This window comes from Chelmon rostratus, chromosome 23, assembly GCF_017976325.1.
Source record: "Chelmon rostratus isolate fCheRos1 chromosome 23, fCheRos1.pri, whole genome shotgun sequence".
NCBI classification, from domain to species: Eukaryota; Metazoa; Chordata; class Actinopteri; order Chaetodontiformes; family Chaetodontidae; genus Chelmon; species Chelmon rostratus.
The window spans coordinates 13139435-13162017 of NC_055680.1; the positions used below are offsets into that span (position 1 = coordinate 13139435).

Below are 22583 nucleotides of genomic sequence, written 5' to 3' on the forward strand. Positions count from 1 at the left end.
CAAAACCATATGAGAGTTTGAATGGTGATGAATCATGTTTGATAATTCCATCCCATCCCTCTCTTTCTCTCCTCCTCCTCCTTCTTTCCTTGGACATCACCTCTCTCTCCCCCCCTGCCCTCCATCTCACCTCTCTCCCACCCTTCACTCTCTTAGTCACCGCATTGGATGTGTCATTGTTTCTATCACTTTGGAGGTTCATGCCCGCTGAAGCACAGCGAGGTGATCTCCAGAGTGCCCAAAGCAGTGCCAAGATACAACACCACCTCCTCATTCCCCAATGGATGGCACCGCCGACACCTTCTCCAGCCAGGCCTGTGGGCCGCATGACGGTGCTGACCCCACCTACACGCCGCGGTCGTAAAGCCTCAGGATGTATAAATAAGGGAGCAAAGGGAGAAGGCGGACCAGAGGCCGACCGGAGCAGATGAAGGATGGAGCTCGCCGGGGTTAACTTTGTGCTTGCAGCTGCAGGGTTTCTTCTGTGGACCAGTGGTGGGTCTGCTGCACCCATGGAGTGCCACTTTAACTCAAGAGGTGAGATCCCCAGACTTCAAAGATAAATTAAATATCATATTGTTTTTAAAAAAGTAGATTTCTCAGTTCACCTTTGACTGCCGTCTGTTGTTCCAGCACTGTGTGTGTTCGAGGGGAGGCACTTCTCGCTGGGTGAAACCTGGATGGACAACGCTTGCATGCAGTGCACCTGCCTGCACCCCGTCGGCGTTGGTTGCTGTGAGACGTGAGTACACAAACAGCCTGCGTGGTGTGCTGTCCACATGCCCAGTTGCTACACAGCAGCTGGCTTCAGATGGACTGAACACAGTAGGAACAGTTACTTCATAGTGGTGGATCGAAATTGATGTGACTTCATGGGGAAATTGTGTTGCCATCTACAAATATTGCGGTTCTTGAGTAAAAGTAAGCAAAAGGTTAGGTACTAGCAGCAAAATGTACCTATAAGTATTAAGGCAGTTATGGTGCATGATGGACCTTTTCAGAGCATTTTATTATCTTATTGTGAGATTATAACAGCATTTTAATGTTGTAGCTGGCAGTTGAGCTCTTCTATATACTGTTGGGATGTTTAAGGATACATCAGTAATAATATACCATATTTTGTAATCACATTTTACAATATGTATCATAAGATGACCATAGGCTAATATGGAAAATCCTAATTTGCAGTCTAACTATTAGCCACAACTGTCAAATAAATGCAGTGCAGTAAAAAATGCAGTATTTCTGTCTGAAATGTAATAGACGTATAAAGTAGCATACAGCCTTTGCAGGTGCATGACTGTGTGACACTGATGAAACAGTGTTTGGAGTCCACATTGCAAAGAATAAAGTGGAGAGTGCAAGGAAACATGCTTTTTTTTTTAGTAAGAATGCTTGAAAAACTCTTCTCCTTTACCTTGATAACTGTCCAGGGTGCATCGGCCAGTGGATTTCCCTGCGTGGTGTGAGGTGCGGGTGGAGCCAGTGACCTGCAAGGTGTCCCTGGTCCAGGCAGCCGACCCCCGCCTGCCCTGCTCCCCAGGTGACGACATCAAGGACCCCAGCCACGGATCGCTTCAGCTGCAGCAGCAGCAGCTTGAAGGGTAGAGGACTGCTCAGACCAGCGACTATCGGTTCAATCTGTTCGCCTGTGAAACCAATACTCACTATATCATTAACCATTTTTATATACATACTGTGCTTATATAAGACTTAACCAGCCATCAGTATTTTTGATCATCAATGAAGGGAATGTGAGTGAAATTTGTCTGTGAAAATTTAGACCAAACTTAATTTTCAGTACACGTTGGATATTAGTTATTATAGTGAACTGTTTGTCTGCTTACGGCAGACAAACTAAAAGAAGCAGAAGCTGCTCAACTTCATTTTAGTACGAATTGTTTAAGGGGTTTATCATGCTAAAGATTCTGCACATCTGGGAACATTTATATCAAGCCAAATGTCATTTCTTTAATTAATCCAACAATTACTTATTGTAAATATAAGCAAATATATAGGCACATTAATATATATACACATAACTATTCCTGTTGAATTTGACCTGTTCTCTGCTGTAACTCATTTACCCTCCAAATAAAAATCTTGTGAACAAAAATGTTGAATTTTGTGAAGGAATGAATGACTTCCTCACACGCAATCTATCAAATTTAAATCACACTTTTAATTAATTTGTATCTGGTATTATTTACATCTCAATACAGCCTTTGCTCAAGCTGAAGGAAAAAACAGTTAAACTGTAAAAATATTTTGAGTAAGAAACAGGTGTTTCATAAAATCAGAAAAAACATGTGTCCGAGCAAATAAGGGAAACAAAATAAATACAGAAATGTACAGCAACCACAGACACAGCTGCACTTGATGAGGTCAATGATGTCCAAAAAAGGAAAGATGGACTGTAAAATGCATAAGAACAAGGCAAAACATAGGTTGCATACTTTACATATGGAGTCCATCATTGGCTCTGCATATAAAGTGGAAACAACAACAAGAAAATGTTCATTTGTTGCTGAAATGTGCAGCTCTGTGCCAACATTTCTCATCTGGAAAGAAAAAAAAAAAGGGTCCTTCTCTCACAATTACGCAATCACACACGCGACCTTGTGAACATCTGTCGACACCCTCAGAAAGACATTACACACATTACACTCCTAACGATCTCACATTCACAATCTCATACATACGGCTGTCAAATATTAATGCTGTTGGTCCCTGTAAAGTGGGACATGTAGGACGCCAAGGCTGGATTGGAGGGCAGGACTTTGATTGGCAGATCCCAGCTGAAGGTATCCACGTCAACATGCTCCGCCCCGGTCCAAACTGTGACCTCTGATTGGTTCTGCATCACGGTGGGCGGTTCCATCGGCTCCTGGGCAGTGACGAATTCAAAGTGCAGACGCCACCTCAGCATCACTGTATAAGCAGAGTTTAAATATTGTAAATACTATGCTCAAACAGAATAGAATGTTTCACACCTTTAAAATTTGACTTCTTTCTAGAGATGGATAAGATGCAAATGACTTTAGCTTTGATGAAAAGCACCACATTTAGACAGGTTTATTTTTTAGGGATAGTAAAATGCTCTAAACTTCAGGTTTTTAGAAGTCTGACACTGTGGGGCCCCCTCAGACAAAGGTAAACAAAAAAAACTGAACTAAAAGTATACTGAATTAACTATTAGCAGTTCCTGTTCGTACCTCTGGATGTACTGATAACTCTTACTGGATTACTTTGGAAGGCAACTTAAAAAAGTGATAATTCTTAGCCAAGTTCTGGAGTAATAATAAGCATTTTCTAAGTTTTCTAAGTGAATTCATGAACATTTACTCATAATGGATTTTAGAGAAAGTGTAAATGACCCTGAATCTAAAAAGAAAAAGCATTTCTCCAAGAGAGCTAGTGCTAGTACGAGTGGTCAAAAACAGTTGGACATGGGGGATATGTTTTCAATGTATATGTGTAAAATGTTCCATACTTGATATGTGAGTATTATCTATGAATGTTTAGTCCAATGAAGGCATGACCCAAAAATTCATTTTCAACATGTCAAAAGGGATGAATGACACTGATCAGCAAATCATTGTAGTGGAGTCTGAGATTTCATTTTTGAGCAAAAAGGAAGAAAAAAGGTCAGTGTTGCAAGTACTGTAAAAAAAAAAAAAAAAAAAAAAGCCCACTGGTGACGGACCTATGTCTGTGCTGAAACCTGGCGTGACGTTGAGGGGGATGGGGAGAGAGAAGTGGCTGGAGGCAGTGTGGAGGCAGGACTCCAGGTGTCGTCCGTGTCCTGTCACGCTGATGGCCTGCCCGGGACGCCGCTGGTACTGCTGCTGGATCTCCTCCTCACTCTGAAGGCTCACTGAATACTGATACACACAGATATACAGGATATTATAATTTACACACTCATTAAATAGGAAAAACTAATGCCGAACAACGGAGAGTGCAGCAATGTACAATAACAAGAACAGCAAACACACCTGCAAGCAGGAAATGTCTCCCTCTGAGAAGTTGAATGTGCCGATGATGTCCTCCCCGAGTCTGTAAACAGTCTTGAAGATGCAGAACTTTGCCACTTTCCCACGCATATTGGTGATATTAAACATATCTGGACATGACAAAGAAACACAGGTCAAATGTGGACATTCAAACAAAAAAAAATTCTTATTATTATTCTTATTCTATTCTAATAATTCTGAAAAGAAGATTAAAAGTAGAATATCAGTGTTGTTGCGGTAAGGAGCATTTACCAAACCACTGTTTCTATTTGTGTCTAGTTTACGTGTCATACTGTGCCAAATTACTTTCCATTTTAGTATTTGTTCATATGATATGCCTACATGTCAGATACAGCTTGAAATTAGCTGCTCTGCTGGTTAACAAAGACACACATGACATGCAACAATTAAGATAGCAAGGCAACAGTTTTATTTCTTGGAAGAAAACTTAAAAGGAAAAGAGTAAAATTTCCCATAATAACATGGCAACAAAAGAGACAAAATACTACTAGAGTGAGATGATATCATTCCTTAAACAAGAATCCAACTCACGGGGGCAGCGTCTAGAGGTGGTGACCATCAGCATGTCCAGTGCTCTCTCCAGAGGCCGAGCATCCCTGCGGCTTGCTTCCTCTTCCTCCAGGAATGGGTTAGAGGGGGACACCTCCTCATCCTGGGGAAATGGAGGCTCTGACATGCCTCCGAGTTAGGTAAGAAAATTGTCCAAATTCAATATTTCGAAGTGTGAGAGAAGTAAATTTTATTTAAACAGCGTTTATCCGGTTGTTGCTGCAGTTTTAAGTAGGGTAAAGCAGAAGCAGACATTCCATGTGATTTCAAAGTGACACACCTCATTACGACTGGAAGCTTTGCAGCGCAGAACCAAGTGAGTGCAGTGATTAAAAGTAGTCAAAATCTGTCTCACCCTGCAGAACCAGCACTCTGAAGGGAACTCTGAGTAGTTTGATGGGAGAGTTGACTCTCTGGCAGCCAATGGTCAGTTTGTAGACGTACTTCACCGCCTGACCACGGAAACTAGGGGGACCATCTATAGGTACCATCTCACTGTATGAATCTTCAGGAGTGTGAGTAAGCGTGTTAGACAGTTTGAATCACACACAGAAACAACTATCATTTATAAATGCCACATGACCATCAGTGAAAAACATACTAGATGTCAAAAATCTTGTGGACTTGTGGATCTAAGCATTATTTCACATATGTACACACATACAGGTTTTGCTCTCCCCGGGGTCCAGGCGCAGGTCACAGAATAATATCTTTGGTGGTGTATCCAGCACACATTGCCCTCGCTCTCCTGTAGAAGAAAGGAATTAATGCTGAGTCTGATATGTTGAGGCACACCACACATGAAGCAATAAAGCTATCAGAACAAGGCTAATACTACCCAGAACATCTTAAATGTTTGCCTGAATGCTTGTTGCATTTTACTTTGCAGCAAATCCTTTCTGTTCACTTAATATTTATTTACTTATTTTACATATACAAATAGTGATTTTAATTTCTGCTCATCTCAGGTCTCATCCTGTCCTACTAACCTCTGCTTGGGATGAGTACTGTGTCACTCTCGGCCTGGACATCCTGTTTGTTGCCCTGTGCCGGCAGAGCCACTCTGCTCTCACTGGCATGAAACTGGCAGTGGATCTGTGCACTAGCCCAAGCCAGCATCTCGCTGGGACAAAGTCCAAAAACAGGGGTCACATAGAGGCATTTACAGAATGATTGGTTACATGGTTGATTTAAGCATGCTGCATTGCATGGTCCCAGTCCATATGGGGTTACAAGATTACAATAAGATGACAGTGTAAAACTAATGATGAATAGATCCACTAACTCAAAATAAAAACAAGTTTCATAATACAGAGAACAAATGACATGTAGGAAACTGTTAAATTTGCCTTGTCCAGCCTCCTTGTTTGAGCACTCAAGAACCTTTATCTTCAATCATCTAGCATCGTCATGTCTATATTCACCTGTGAAGAAGAGAAAGGAGTTAAATCCTACCTGCTAGCAGAGGTGGAGAGGTGGGACATCGGGTTGGTGAATGTTATGAGACACTCCATGAGCTCTCCGGCGAGAAACACAGGGCCTCGGGCCATTGAGGCCACCACCTCGATCATCTGCAAAGTTAGAAACCAACAACGTTAGGTCATCAATTAAAGATCCGATCGCAAATATCGCAAGTTCGAAATACTTTTGTTTTGTTATTCCAGCGATATAATACGGAAGTGTTGTTTAACGATACCGCTAATGATATATGGTGCTCAGACGGCAGACTGAAGTTGGCTAACTTGTTTGGTCCTGCTTGCTAATGGCTGCTGTTTTACTGGTAATTTAAACACATACCTTGGCCTCAAATGATATCGCGGCAAGACAACAACGTTGTCTTATCGCAAAGTGCACCTAAATTTCCTTCTGGTGTAAAATACAAACGTTGACTGCCTTTCCTGAGGACAGAAGCATAGCTTTTCTAGAAAGCTAGCATTCCAGCTACAGTAAACAAAACTAATGTTATACGCAGGTATACGTTACTATATCCGCTGCTGTACGACCAATCACGAACCAAGGAAAACAAAACACTTCAAAAATAAAAACACATATCAGGACACATGCATTTTCCGTAAGTATATGTTATGTTTAACGTCCGAGTGACATCTCGATTTAAATTAGACAAGCTTTTTAAAATAAAAGAGCGGTGTACATTTTCCGTAATACTTTTTGGTTGGCCATGTAGAAAATGTCCCGTGGCACAGTCGGCCAAATGAAGTTGGACTGTTGCTATGGTAACTGGTCGTGAGGCGTAAACTCAATATTAAGAAACACAATTTACGTTTGTGCATCAGCACCACGTATTCTACTGAATTCGTTTTAAATAACTTATCTAAATTGGATATTTATTTAAAAGTCCCGGTAGCTGTCAGTTTGGGGAATATTACTAAATGGGGACAAATATACCCCCCCCCCCTTTACTCCAAATGGTACAATCTAAGTAGCGGCTTTCCGTACGGTATGCATTTATATCCCTGCGTAACCGTTCAGGCATCATCTAGTTCCAGGCTGTCCAATGATTTCGACTCCATCCATCGCCAAGAAGAATCCCTTATTCTTTGATTAGTAATTCAAAGGAGAGTTAGTTGCTTGGCTGACGTTTACAAATGCAAAACTTCTTTAACAAGGCGGTGCCCATCGACAGCCTGGGCAATTGTTGCCTGCGAGACCAACCTGAGGGCCTACAATGATTCGGTGACAAATGGAAAAGAGCTGCATATTGAGCGCTGTGCTAGCACAAGCTACAGGGAGGGTTGACAGAGGTCGGTTTGGTGCAGAAGTGAGATGACGACTTCTCTCTGGTATTTAAAAATACTAATCTCTATTCTCCAGCTGTTGGCGAGTTAGCTTGTAGCCTGTGTTCCCTGACTCTACAGCAGAAAGTTGCTTCAGCTAACGCTACATGATTAATTATTAAGGTGATAAAAATGTTATCAGTTTGCGGCTTTGCTGCTGCTAACCACTGGTTACTGAGATGGTTGCTTGTCATCGGCCCTCTTGTATGTACACCGGTAAATCTGATGACTACTTTTTAACCATTTCGTTCCACCCTGTTTGATCTCATTGTAGGTATCCCAGCTAAATGACAGAGATTGACATCTTCAAGACTTCCTGTTGATCTTTTGGTGTCATCACTCCATCCAGCCACAGCTGCTGACAGCACACATCCGGACTCCATGCAAAGGGGATCCAAAGGGGTGTGATATCTCTAAAACCAAGAATCCGGAGGGTGATGGTGAAGCAAATTGCTGCAGCTCTAGAGGATATGAACATTTTGAGCTGTAGAGGCTAAATGCTCTTGTGGACAGTAATAATCTTATAATGGCTCTGGGACCTCCTACCTGAAGGAACAATTATTTAACCAGCGGTTCCTGTCCCGCAGTTATTGAATTTGTCAACTGAGAACCGGTTTACCCCACAAGGAACAACTCCTTGCAGTTTACTGATCCACTTACAGGTCTTGAGGCCAAGTGTAGCTACCTCCTCAGTCTTTTTGCTCCACGGTGAAGGCACATTTTAAACTGACTCTGTTGGCACAGGGTGGTAACAACTTGCTATTTGTAATCACAAGTGTTTTCCAGTTACCATTTACCACTATAAGCTCCCTATTGCTGGGTATCCTGCTAAAATGACTACAGAGTGGGGTGAGAAATCCACAGCGGACCTCATGAGTAGGTATGTCTCCAAGGAAATGGGATATGGAGTGCCCAAGGAGGGTTGGCGCATCTGCCTGGCTCATGAGTTCAAGGAGAAGAGGAAGCCCTTTCAAGCAAAAGATGTCCGGCTGTCCAACGTCATGGGGCACATCGGCCTTGGAATCAGGTAGGGAGTTCGCTATATGTCACTCCCTTTTATCTACAAATCCCTACAATTGCATTGTTTACATGCTGTAGATTGAGCAAAAATACTTAGATTACTTTTATATCTCTCTTCTCCAGTAATTTTAAGTCATTGTGAGGAGGTGCAGATCAGGGAGAAAGTGATTTTCAATAGTCGTTTCTTTTCTATCATGTTGTACACTCAGCGTACACACCCTAGGGACTGTCATCTCTATAGACACCAGTCGTTTCCAAGTTACACCTCCACATACCATACCAACCTAAATTCTATACATTTAACCCATGTGCATGTCTGCAAGGTGCAGCACCTGGGGAGGCATTAGCCTATAGTGTCAAATTTCCCAACCCAGAAACGGAGAGCAGGCATGAGCCGTAAGCCTGCTTTGAAATGGTTGATTTCATATTGAATTTACCACGTGCTCTAATAATATATAACATACAACAGTAGTAATTCAGAAAGAAGCATCGAGACAGTATTAAACCAGTGATTTATTTCAGTGCATTTAAAAATGATAATAGTTTATTGCCTTTTTTCCCCCAAAAACAGTGGCTAAATGAGTAAGTGAGCTGCCATGTTTTTTTGTTTCCTCCACATACAGATAGGAGGAGCCTTAATCTCCTGATTAAGCAGGTGAAAAGTTTTATTTTTTTTTGGCCTTTTTGCCTTTATTGGATAGTGTCAGCTGAAGGGAGACAGGAAAAGGAGAGGATGACATGCAGAGGGCCTGGGTTGCTGTGGTAAAGACTCGCCCTTCATGGTGCTGTGCTCTACCAGGTGACCTGCCTCACACCCTTTAAAAGGCTCTAATGCAGTTTATGGTGACCTGCCTCACACCCTTTAAAAGGCTCTAATGCAGTTTATGTTTAGTCTATTTAAGATTCAGATAGTTCTTGGTGTTTCTTGCTTATGGTTTTGCCTTGGTATTGCCATACCTGCAAATTAGATAAAGAGTTCTCCATAAACGTTCTGTTAAATCAAAAGGGTGCCATCAACTTCAAAGACTTCCATCTCTGCTGAGGTAAAGAACAGGTAGTTGACACTGAAATGGTATATGAGCTCTGGTCCAAGATATATGAGCTCTGGTCTCAGATATGTGAGCTCTGGTCGAGGTCAGCTCCAAGTTTAAAGTGCAGTTTATTTACTCGTCCATGACTTCAAAACCTCTCCAGCAATAAAGGCAGGAAAGCTATGATTTAAGGGTTTGGGGAGTGGGTAGGTGGGAGATCCAGCACAGATCGCAGCATCTGTTGATCCGGTTGGATTTGTTTTCTCAACAACCAGCTGACATCTGAGATGCAAAGTGATACATTCTGCAGCATTAGTGGATTGTTGAGGCGCACAGCCAGCAACACTCTCTCTCACTTCAGTGGTGTGACAGTCGTCATCCATCCGTCCCCGTCAGGCCTACTCTTTAGTAATTTGGACTGAATGTGTTTTTTGTTGATGATGACCTGTGTAGTTTTTATTTTTTTTTAATGTAATAGGTACTTTGACTGAATAACTCATCCAAATATCGTCTCTCCATGTGACACATGCAGTGCAATGTCACAATGCAGTAGGCTGAAGCTCAATATGACAAGCATTTTCCTCATAGCAGTCAGCACTCAACAGTCTCAACAGGGCATTATTTCTGTGTTGAATTGACTTAGTGGTCTGGAGAGATCCAGTAAGTTCCAAGAAAACTGTTAACACAGTTAAGGTTAAACCACAAACTTGCTTCACTTTTCAGGAATCTGTTGCGACACTGTAAAACAAACACTCCACTCTGAGCTTAGGCAGCTGAAAAGAGAAAAAAAACAAACATTTTCCCACTTCTCATCCAGGGTTTGCCTCAGTCAGATTGATCACCATGGTAACACTTGTTAATTATTGCATAGATTACTGTGATCATTCTGCAGTAGGAGGAGGTTGTTTGGAGAGTGTCTGAAATGGGGGAGATAGAGCCACACCTTAAGCTCTTCATCATGTGTAGGAGTAACTACTGTGACTACTGTACAGACAAACTGTGGTTCATTAAGTTCACTCAGTGTATTATAATTAAGCTTTGAGGAGAAACTAAGAGAAATTTAAAACCAGATTTGAAACCTCGTCTTCAACCTTATTCTACTTTACTGTCATTATAACTAACAATTGATTTATTGAGCACTAAAACCTTCAAGAAACAAACAAATGCTTCGACCTGAATCTGCTGAATGTGGTTGGATATCAAATCAGTAGTGCTGGAAGGGTTTGCCGTTGTTGTGCTACAAGCTCCTTTAAGTACAGGTAATGGTTAGATTCAGGTTAACATACTTGGCCAGTACTCACAGAAACGGATCAGGGTTAGCCATTGTTTGCATTCCAGCTGAGCTGCAGAACATCAAGATCCTGACAATAGCGTAACGTGCCACGGCTTCAAATAACTCGCTTTAACTGATCCCATTCATCTCCTCCTGAGTGGAGCTGTATTGGCGGACCATTGTTGTTTCTCTGGGCCGAGCTTTCCTGTGAAGTTATTGTTTGCAACACAGTCAGGCGCAGCATTGTCGAGCACAGCAACTTTGTAGTTGCACGGGATCTTCCTGACAGTGAGGGAAAAGTCCTGCGTGGTGGAATAAAATGTTGACTGTCGGGGAAAACGTACATGGTGGCTCTTTCACACCACAAATGGCATATTTCTGACAGGTATGGCAAATGTTGAGATGAGACTGTTCAGGATCTGAGCGGCGTGCTATCTGCAAATCATTTTCCTGGGGAAAACCATGTCACACAAGCAAACACAGAAATGGTTGGTGAAGTCAGTCAGTCTGCCCAAAAATATCTGCCTTAGACCACAGAGGGATGAGCGTGTAAACATTATCCCTGATGGTGTTAACAGTAGAGATGAACTGTTGCACTGAGCAGCATATTTTTGGCTTGTTTGTTGAGCATCATCACATTTAGTGGTTTGAGGTTTTTGAACACCGAGCAGGGAAGAGGGCAAAAACTGCAGCACCTGCAATGTAAGCTCTTAGTCATTAGTGTTGTTCACCAATCTGTCGCAGAGCATGCTACAGATATATTATGATCATTCTGTGCAATGGGACAGTAAACACGTCTCTGCATCCTAAATTTTGTTGTGGCCCTCTAGAGACTCTTCAAGGACCACCTCACATGAAGTAAAAAGCACAACAGGTGCTGAGTGTTCAGTGTCAGGTAATGCAGGCCAAATGTCCTGAGGAGCATTATAAGCACTGCAGCCTGTTCTATGCTGAACTAATTGCCTGCCTGCCTATTTAAATAAAACTGAAAACAGCAGCTTTATACTTCATTCAAGATATTAGCAGAAAATCTGCCATGATTGAGATCAGAGTTCAGAGCATAAAAAGATTTCTGACGTTAACTGTGATCTTCTGAGCCCCAGGCTTCAGGAGCTGTTTGAAACCCTTTGCAACTTAACCTAATTAATATTTTACTCTGCAACCCTGGTGTGATGGCGAATGCTGCATGTGGACACACACACATGCATGCACACATTCTTTCACTGATAACATCACTCAGATTAGGACTTCATTCCCCTCATTTTACAAGTGCTTCCATCGTGCAGTTGCACAATTCCCCCTTTTCTCTCTGTGTGGCCGTGAGTGTGAGAGTGTGTGTATGTGAGAATTGTTCACTGCTGGTTCCAGCATTGGCGCACAGTGCCGAAAGCTTGGAAACAGCTTCCACCGCGTTTAAGAAAAGGCTAAGTTGCGAATGACACACATGCGTGTGATGGTTAACTCATTAGAAAGATACAAACATCAATATTCATAACCCTCTAACACCTGACTGTAGTTAGGCTGCATGCTAACCACATGTCATGTTTAACTGTCTGAATATTTGTTGATCTCCTTGCTTGATTTCAGCCGTCTTTACTTTCACACTTGCGTCCTTCTGCTTATGATTGTATACTGTGTGTGTGCTCATTCAGGTATCTAAAATGGTGGTACAAGAAGACCCAGGTGGAAAAGAAAGCCCCATTCATTAATATGTTTGGTGCACAACCTTTGCGCCAAATATATGGTGAGTTCAGGTCTATCTTACAGCAGAGCCTGCTCGGTTTGTCAAGTTGTACGCTGCATGATGGCTGAATTTGGTGGACAAGTGGTCTAACATGGGCACATTATTTAAATAAAGAAACCTGGTTTTATCAGTGTGTTACAGACAGTATATATAATATTTTGTGTAATCGCATGCAGCATTAGCAGTGCTCAAAAGTGGACAAACACACAGACTTTAGTCTTATATAGTTTTGGATTATGTATTGAAATTTGCAGGCGCTCCACTCGGTGGCATTGGAGGAGGTACCATCACGAGAGGTTGGAGGGGGGAATTCTGCAGGTGGCAACTTAACCCTGGGATGTACCACTACAAAACTGTCACAGCAAACCAGGTATATAGGATCTTCAATTGGTTGAAATTTGTGTGAAAGCATACTACAACATTAAGAATGGCTTAGTTATAGTATATATAACTGACTATTATGGTCCCTTTATGGCAGGTTCAGTTTACAATAACAAGGTTAATAACAAACTTCTGGTAATGACTATCTAGTCTCCTAACCTACACATAAACTACATAAAGTAAAAGAAGTCTGTGTTCACATGTCCTTTTACTTCCTTTCTCTTAGTTCACAGTGTGTTTGCGTCGTGGGGGGCAAACCATTTACCAGCAGGTGCTATCTGTAGAGCGCCCTCCAACATTACAAGGCTGGAACTGGGGCTATTGTGGAGAATATGCCTTCTATCACGCCTTGTACCCCCGCGCCTGGACCGTCTACCACCTGCCAGGACAGAATGTCACCTTAACCTGCAGGCAGATTTCCCCAGTCATCCCCCATGACTACCAGGTAACTGAGGCATTCCTGGATTTTGTACAGCCCCACATAGAGATGATGCTTTTTGACACATGTTGCAACAGACTTTTAATATTCTTGATCCACCATGTATCTCCTGTCTCTCAGGACTCTAGTCTCCCAGTGGCAGTGTTCGTGTGGGACATAGAGAACAAAAATGACTACGCTCTGGATGTCTCCATCATGTTCACTATGGTCAACGGGTCGGGACATAAGGATGACAAGAGTGGGGGACACTGGAATGAACCATTCCACCTGGAGAAGGAGGGGGAGGCGGTGTCTGGGGTCCTCCTACACCACTGCACTACAGTGAACCCTTACACCCTGTGCATCGCAACGCGAGAACAGGTTTGATTTGCGAGGTTAATGATTTTAGCAGCTTCAAGGTTTTTGTAGTAGGTTGTAGGACAGGCATGTCAAACTGATTCCATAAAGGGCCGTGTGGCTGCAGGTTTTCGTTCCAACCTAGGAGGAGCACACCTGGCTGGAATCAATTAATCAGCTGATCTCAGTCTTCTGATAACTGATAGCTGATAACTAAGTGAACCCTTGATGTTGATTGGTTGTTGGTGTGCTCCTCCTTGGTTGGAACAAAAACCTGCAGCCACACTGCCCTTTATGGAATGAGTTTGACATGCCTGATGTAGGAGCTGCATTAACAATTCCCAGGGAATAAACAGGAATTAACTATTATCTGGAAGTGGATTTATAATAATCAGCTGGTTGTGAAATCTGAGCTCTTAATGAGCCTTGTACATTTCGCAAAAGAGTTTGTGTTTGTGTGCACCTTATGCCAGCCTGACAGGGAGGTCAGTCACCAGACAGCGTTCAGTCCAAAGGGAACCTGCAGCAGCCTGTGGAGTGACCTCATCACTGATGGACGACTGGACTCTCCTACAGGTCAGTACTTAACATAAAACATAAAACAAGGAGATTCTTTGAATCTCCTTGTTTATAGCAATACATCATTTGAGCATTTAACATTGTGAGAACAAAACCAATTAAAGAATTTGCTATAACCTTTGTGCGGTGCGATATATAGTTTAGCGTTTGATAGAGATGTCACAGATAACCTGCGCTGACCTTCCTTGGTATCAGCCCTCTCTCTCTCACCGCTGCAGGATCCAGCCCACCGACGCCTAAGGGAGAGAAAGTGGCGGCAGCATTGGCTGTGGGCTGCTCAGTGCCGCCTCAGAGCCATAACACCCTGGAGTTCTGCCTGGCCTGGGACATGCCCAGAATCACCTTTGGCTCTAAGGAGAGGGAACATGTCAGGTGAGGAGATGTTTGTCACGACCATATTAGTGATGTCTTGTTAACTTTCTGTGCTGTTTGTTTGGTTTGAGTCATTTTTGGCACCAGGGACACTGTGTTGAGCCTAAACAAAGGTTTTGTCTGTCCATGCTCATTCCTTTTTTAATCCCAGTTTCAGATATGTTTTGTAATTTGTCCCAGGTTGCAGCCCAACAATTTTTTTGCATGTGTAATTGACATAAAATGACCAAAGCAAAGCAGGCGCCACAAATACACTTTGAATGCTGTGTCCTATTTCAAAGCCTCAGGCCCAAGTGAAAATGACACACCTTTGACCTCTTTTAATGAGGTAATGCAATACAAAAGATAGACAAGCTTTTGTATTTGTTGATGGACATGCAATGTCCTGCCGCCGCCATCATCAGCTTGTGGCTTTTCTGTCTTCAGGAGATATACTCGCTACTTTGGGACCAAAGGGGATGCGTCCCCCTCACTCAGTCACTATGCCCTAACACACTACAGACAGTGGGAGAAGAGCATTGAGGAGTGGCAAAGACCCATTCTACAGGACAGGTAGTTAACAGCTCTGAAATTAAATGAGGATAAAAAGAAATAAACACTTGTTTATCTAAAAAACACCATGATAAATTATAATAACCTCCACACCAGTCAATAATGTAGACCTACTGTTTTCCATCCATTGATGTTTGTCCTGTCATCTTGGCTTATACACTGTGTTGCAGTTCTCTCCCCTCCTGGTATAAGTCAGCCCTGTTCAACGAGTTGTACTTTGTGGCGGATGGAGGGACGGTGTGGACAGAGCTAGCAGAGGACGCTGATGTTAGTGGTGGCGTGCGCAGCGAGGACGGGGGGCTGCCAGCTCAGCCTGCGGTCATCAAGGAGTACGGCCGTTTTGCCTACCTAGAAGGTAACTTCCAAGGAAAGAGGTGTTACGGTGCAAGACAAGACACAGTAGTTAAGAGCTTGAGTGACTTGATCAACAGATAATTAACCACCCACTTGTTTTGATTAATTGCTTTATTACTTTTTCAAAACAAGAGATTTAAAGACACCTTGAACTCTGGGAAATTACGATGGGGAAAAAATGTAGACAAAATGATTGATAGATTAATTGCGAAAAATGATTGGCAGATCAATTGGTAATGAAAAAAATAGCCAGTTGCAGCTAACATTAGCATTCACTGTTCACAACTAATTATGGATCTGATATAAAAGCAAAGTGAAAGTGGTGTCCAAAAAAAGATGTGTAACAATAAACAAAACACTGCATACCAATAAAATCAACTAATTGGGTTTGTTCATGCTAATACTTGCTAAGCAAAAACTCAAAGTGTTATGTTTGTAACATTCTTGTGAACAGAAGTGAAAATTATGTGATTCTCCTGCATTTATTTTTGGTGGTCACTTATATTTAAAAGGCAGAAGTGACCCAGAAGCGAAAATCTACATGCATTAACTTTCAGCCACAATACAAACGTTAACATAACCTCAAAACTTACAATACATGTGGTTTTAAGTCTTGATTAATCTTTGAGAAATATTCAGAGAAGGCAAAGGTGAAGAGTAAGATCTGCCAATAAATTATGTGTTTTATGACCCCCATTACAAAGCTTTTATTGTTTTCCAGGTCAGGAGTACAGAATGTACAACACATACGATGTGCACTTCTACGCTTCCTTTGCACTTATTATGCTGTGGCCCAAACTTGCCTTGAGTGTGCAATATGATATTGGTGAGTGAGGTGCTGTTATCCTTCACTAAGCCTGTGTTTTTGATAAAAGAGCAATACCAGGGCTGGGGTTTACAGCATGAATCTCTTCTCAGCTGGCAGTGTGGTTCACCAAGACCCAACAGAGAGGCTCCATCTCATGAGTGGGCTGTGTTCTCCTGTCAAGACCAAAAATGTGGTACCTCACGACATAGGAGACCCAGGTAGGAGAAGGACGATCTCATTAACTACTTCTGTGAAGGAAGGGAACGGGCACTTGATTTAACCTTTCAGGCAGTCATAGTCACAGTTTCAGTTCATATCAGTGCTGCATGAAAATCACCTTGAAGAGACTTGAAAGTTGCTTGAAACTGGTAATTTTGAATTGTCTCTCAGTGCAACACAATGACTCTGTCCCTAGATGATGAGCCATGGCAGAGGGTGAATGCCTACCTCATCCATGACACTGCAGACTGGAAGGACCTCAACCTGAAGTTTGTCCTGCAGGTCTCTAGGGACTTTCATCTCACCCAGGACAGTCAGTACCTGCGGGACATGTGGCCCATTTGCCAGGTATAACTGACCAGTGTAGTATTAAATGTACTGTGTTTGAGACATGCCATTCAGACACTGTATCCCATCTGGAGTACAACAAAATCTGGGTATACTGGATTATTTGTCACCGGCTCAGAATTTTGTTCCACTCAGCCGTCTCTTTCTGGTTGGTCTGCTAGGCAGTGATGGAGTCAGAGATGAAGTTTGACTTGGATGGAGATGGACTGATAGAGAACTCGGGATATGCTGACCAGACCTATGATGGTTGGACAGTGACTGGACCAAGGTGAGAGAATAAAAAAGCATGGTTAGGGTTTAGCATGTGTATCTAACTCTAAGGTGGGTAACTTTTGTTGTTGTTCACGTGACCCAGTGACTCAAAATCAATTAAACCTTAGCACTACACTGCACCAATAGGACCCATCTTTTTGTAGGATTTTAGTGCTTCTTCTCTTTTAGGTTTGATATCTGTTCACTGGTCACATGAAAAAATCTTTTCCTTCATCGTTTTTGTCTTCAGTTTTTCCGTCAGGCTCTGTGCGCTCTTGTCCTTTTCTGTCCATTCACTTTTCTGCCCTCAAGTTGGTAAGCAGAAAGTGAAATTGTGAATTTTTTTGTTTTTCACCTAAGCCAAGGGCACAAGGTGCGCACACAAACTGCATGCTGGATATGCCATACATGCTCAGGGAAAACCCTGATAGTAGCCAAGGAATAAACACTATGATGTTTGGTTTTGACATTGAAATTGCAGAAAAACTCAGATGAGTGAAAGAATATTCATTGATCTAAGTACAGCACTACTATAAACGTGACCTGAGAGCCGAGGATGAATTCAGAGGCTTTAGCCAAGATGAAAGGCTCTGGCTTTCAAAACTGATGGTTCCTGTTTACACCCTCATCCTCTTAGACAGTGAACACAGCAGGCTCACAGTACAAGTTCCACAGCTGGGAAAATACCTGAAGGCATCCAAGATTCATACTGGCAACATCATTTGAAGAATAATAGTGTTTACAAATTTTCTGTAATTCTATTAGACTTGTAGATTCAAAGCAACTACAACTCTTAATACATGACCTAACCACTACATTAAAGAATAGAATACATTATTACAGACACTTTTAAATTCAGTATAGTGGAAAAAGTGTCAGCTTTTTAGCATGAAAGCTTTAATCTTGAAATGTATGTTTCCATAAAGTCAAACTTAAATGTTATGTGACAACAACAAAGTTGCAATTGATTCAAATTCCACTCAGGGTTTTTTATGCAAATTATATTTGCATCAGTGAGAGAAGTCACAATAGTTAACCTGTTTCTCTCGTGTAATTTTGTTTGTTTGTATTTTACAGTGCGTACTGTGGTGGGCTGTGGCTTGCATCCCTGTGTGTGATGTGTAAGATGGCCAGACTGGTGGACAATGAGGAGACATACCAACGTTATAGAGACATCTTGGACAGGGGCAGTGCTGCTTTTGACAAACTGCTGTGGAATGGTGAGTGCAGACGCTCATTTGTTGTGTTCAACATGTATGTAGAAAGGGTTCACCTAAACTGGACAAATTTTGGAAACTTTGGAAATACTTTTTTACAGAGACTCTGACTTGTCCACTAACAAATATATATATCTGATCTTACCCTGTCATGACATCTTTTCCCTGTACCACGTCTCTTCGTCTACGCCTTTTTTCCTGTTATTTCTGTTTTGTTTTTGTTTTTTTTAAATAATCTGTGTACCTGTTTTGTTGCAGCACCTGTTGTTGGGGAGGATATTTCTGTTTTATATGTTTATTTGTTGTACTGTAATAAAAAGAATATATATATATATATATATATATAAAGAAAGGGTTCACCCAGCTGCAAGTTATTTCTACAACAAAGTAGCTTGAGATTTGAAATGCCTTCCCTTTTGTTTTTCATTTTCCGTTCATGTATAGGCAAGTACTACAACTATGACGGCAGTGGGAGAGACCTTTCCAATAGTGTCATGTCTGACCAATGTGCTGGCCATTGGTTCCTGAGAGCATCAGGGCTGGGAGAGGGAGACTACCAGGCAAGTTAAAACATGAGCAACATTTCTTTTCCCTGTGCCAAGCTGCAAATTACACAAACATGAATAAAGAAGAGTTTTCAGATGCAGACATTCATCAAAGCTTTGTGGTCTCAACATCCTCTCTCCCTCCAGGCTTTTCCAAAAGAAAAAATCCAGACTGCACTAAAATCTGTCTTTGACTTGAATGTAATGAGTTTCGCCGGAGGCCAGATGGGCGCAGTTAACGGTATGCGTCCTGAAGGGGTGCCCGACCGCTCCAGCGTCCAGTCAGATGAGGTCTGGATTGGAGTGGTGTATGGACTGGCAGCCACGATGATCTATGAGGTAAGTGTTTGTGTGTGTGCTAGTATCTACTTTAAATTCTGGGGGTAAAACAAAAAGCTGTATCATACTCACATTCTGTTGAAGTCTTGTCAGTGCTATTGTATTAAGCTGAGGTGGCATCTACTGTCTTTCTCACCACATCTGGTTATTTATCACACCGTAAAGCACAGTTTTTGTTTTGTGTCACACACGCAGCTGAGGAATGACTCAAAAATGTACTGAATTCTGACACCATGATATATAACATAACTCTAAACTTTATAAGTATAAATCATTATTATTTTATTATTGGAGCAGTTTAGAAGCTGATTAGTTCTGCATTTTTGGAAATACTTACTGGAGTCCTGTAACCATGTCCTGACCCCAGCTTCACATTAAAGGGACAGATATGACAGTAGTATCATAACTCTTTGTGAGAAAGCAAATAACCTTTCTTTATTAGAGGACACTGCCCTAACAGCAATTTCATGGTGGCTAATAACAAGTGCATGTTTTTATGACTAGTTGTGTTCACTGTGTGACATTATGTGAAATACTGTCTCACGCCTCTGTGGCTGTCTTTTTCTCAGGGTATGCAGGAGGAGGGTATGCGCACAGCAGAGGGTTGCTACCGGACTGTGTGGGAAAAGCTGGGCATGGCCTTCCAGACTCCTGAAGCCTACTGTGAAAAGGGAATCTACCGTTCTCTGGCATACATGAGGCCTCTGAGCATCTGGGCCATGCAGCTAGCTCTGAACACTTCACAGAAGGATTAGACCACCATCAGCTCAAACTGGAGCCACAGATGGGGAACAAGGACAGGATTTGAAAGAATCAGAGTGAGGACTTGAGCTATCAGCCTGGTGTTATTTGAAAGGTACAGCAAGCTCCTCTGAAAATGACCTTCAAACTCTCCTGCAGCCACCACCCTCATCTACAGGGCTCCGTTACATCAGTTACAGACCTTAAATCTGGTCATCTACTGTTTGTTTTGCTTCAAATGTTTTGTAGTTTGAGGCTTGAGGTCACAACTGTGATGGTTTATGCTTGGCAAAGCCATGAGCTACTGTAGATCACAATATTGTTACACGAGGAGTTGAAGGTTTTTGAAGAGACTGCAAGTGGTTCCTGATTTTTAAAAGCTGTGCAGTGTAGAGGGAGAAGTAGGAAGTGTCAAAATCATAGCCAGTATGTATTGCTGATTAAAAATTGACATTGTATTGCAGCAATATAGAGTCTATTTGCACGCATGTAAAGACACATGCAAGCACTACATTTCACAATCATGTCAATAACTCTTTGAGGACTGTTGTGTAATTATACCAGCCACATGTAGTCATCATTGTCTTTAACAGTTGAGTACATTTGAGGGACTTTGAGTGAATCAAGCCAAATTTGAACAATTTCTCAATCAGAAATATAGACCCAAAATTTTCCTTTTCCTCCACTTAAATTTGAATGCTCTACAAAGTGATGTAACATGTGATGACTAGTGTTGGAAATTAAATCTGAAAAAATGTTTTTTTTTCTTTAAAAAAAAAATAGCATTGGTGCCTTGTTGCATGTTGGCCTATATCTACAGTATAATAATGTAGTGGCAACATTTACAATGTTTTATAAAATCCAATAGTCATGACAATCATGCGAATAAAGGACTGAATAAGATACAACAGCAGGATTGTTGTGTCGTCAATTAAATGTACACGAAAACTAAACCCAGTAGTTATGAAAAACAAATAATAAGCATCATGAGGTGATGAATGTCAAACTTGGAGGCATACCATAGCAAAGACAAAATAATGCAATGAGACACTTGCTTTTGCACAAGAATGTATGCTGTGGTGCACAGAACCACACAGGGTGAGTGTTGATTGCTTCGAGGCAACTTGACTTCACCAACAATTGATCCTGTTTGAACATTTAAGAATTTATGCTCACTCCTCTTCCTTCCTTTTTTAATGGCCACAAAAAAGGATTTAAACTACTGAAACAAGGAAGGGAAGTATCTTTTTAGCATTCTGACATGGCCAGTGTCACATCAACACACTTCAGGAGCATGATTTTGTTGTTGGTGGTGGTTCAAGCCCACCCAGGGATGTTTTCATCATTACTGAACAGGCGGACAATCTAACGCTTCATATCTGACACTACACTGAAAATTATAATTATGGTTAAGGATGACAACAAAGAAATTGGGGATTCAGCATTAGCAGCACAAAAAACTGAAAGGGGGGCAATTCAAATCTACACATTGACATTTATTTCTGAACAAAAAATGAACTTCCTGTAAATGCATGTTCTAGAAATAAACATCAAACTTATGTTACAACTACATGACAGCACTGCTGTCCAGAGAAGTTACCTGATTGCATGAAAATATGATTGGGTGAACAAAATACATTAAAAAAAGCTTAATATATCTACTTACACTGTGGTCTGTAATAATCCATACATTAATTGGTATCTGCACATGAATACACAGTTTGAAAAAACATGTTTTTGATGAAAACATCTTCCCATGGCCCAGCCCCACCGCTCAAAGTGAATTCCAAATGAGGTAGGTGGGAACTTAGGATGGAGGCCAAGCCCCCTAACCAAATGGTTGGTGGTTCAAGCCCACCCAGGGATGTTTTCAGCATATTTGAAGAGGGAGATATACCACCACAGCATGTGAGGCTTTGTCACTTTTCTTATAATTCGTTGTGGCAATATATATTTTTTACACATTTTCTCTATTATATAGTTCTTTGTATAGAATGCACATATATATAGTCAACTTTTATGTTGTATTTCTCTATTTCTGTTGCTATTTTTTTTTCCAATTGCTCTCCCTGGCTGGGGATTAGTAAAGTCTTATCTTATCTGGTTTCTGAGGGAAAGAACCGTGGCTAACAGTCCTGCTGCTATTTCATCATTCAGGTCATCTTGGCCTTGATTAGGGTTTTCTACATAGTGTCAGATATGAAGGGTTAGTATTGGGCTTGAACCAACAACCTTTTGGTTAACATATCTCATTTGGAGCGAATATACGTATTTTATTTTGTCAACAAGCTAGCTGAATACTCAATTGTAAATGCCATAATTAGCGCATTCGGCAGTTAACCAAAAGGTTGGTGGTTCAAGCCCACCCAGGGATGTTTTCATCATAATTGAAAAGGGAGATACACTAACGCTTCATATCTGACACGATATAGAAATCCCGAATCAAGGCCAAGATGACAACAACACAGAAATTGGGGATTCCTGGGAAAAAAGAAAGGACAATGACAACAACACAGAAATTGGGTGTGAGCTGCTACTGGCAAAATGATTTTATTTTATATGTATTTTAACCCCAATCGGTTAACACGTTCAGCTATGAACCGAAAGGTTGGTGGTTCAAGCCCACCCAGGGACGTTTTCATCATATTTGTA

At 41.6% G+C, this 22583-nt stretch overlaps 3 protein-coding genes across 4 annotated transcripts; 2 read left to right on the plus strand and 1 right to left on the minus strand.

Moving 5' to 3' along the window:
- Positions 1-434: 434 nt before the first annotated feature.
- msmp1 (microseminoprotein, prostate associated 1) lies at positions 435-1608 on the plus strand. The gene is made up of 3 exons (XM_041965132.1): positions 435-537; positions 634-742; positions 1434-1608. The coding sequence occupies exons 1-3, from the start codon at positions 435-437 to the stop codon at positions 1606-1608; spliced, it is 387 nt and encodes a 128-aa protein (XP_041821066.1).
- Positions 1609-2162: 554 nt separating this feature from the next.
- On the minus strand, positions 2163-6687 carry rgp1 (GP1 homolog, RAB6A GEF complex partner 1). The gene is made up of 9 exons (XM_041965131.1): positions 6384-6687; positions 6042-6157; positions 5576-5709; positions 5251-5334; positions 4942-5091; positions 4569-4715; positions 3999-4126; positions 3707-3884; positions 2163-2931 (listed from the first exon to the last, which is right to left on the minus strand). Exons 2-9 carry the CDS (start codon positions 6155-6157, stop codon positions 2708-2710), a joined length of 1161 nt encoding a protein of 386 aa, XP_041821065.1. The 5' UTR covers positions 6384-6687; the 3' UTR covers positions 2163-2707.
- Positions 6688-7099: 412 nt separating this feature from the next.
- gba2 (glucosidase, beta (bile acid) 2) lies at positions 7100-20839 on the plus strand. Of its 2 annotated transcripts, none has more exons than XM_041965266.1 (18): positions 7100-7387; positions 7656-8408; positions 12358-12449; positions 12704-12819; positions 13057-13275; positions 13390-13629; positions 14079-14181; positions 14403-14556; positions 14983-15108; positions 15279-15463; positions 16184-16288; positions 16381-16488; positions 16686-16837; positions 16999-17105; positions 18167-18309; positions 18751-18866; positions 18999-19190; positions 19760-20839. In XM_041965266.1, exons 2-18 carry the CDS (start codon positions 8215-8217, stop codon positions 19943-19945), a joined length of 2538 nt encoding a protein of 845 aa, XP_041821200.1. In that variant the 5' UTR covers positions 7100-7387; positions 7656-8214; the 3' UTR covers positions 19946-20839. The 2 variants fall into 2 exon arrangements, with proteins under 2 accessions (XP_041821200.1, XP_041821201.1); XM_041965267.1 differs by having other exon boundaries at positions 7383-7504.
- Positions 20840-22583: the final 1744 nt, after the last annotated feature.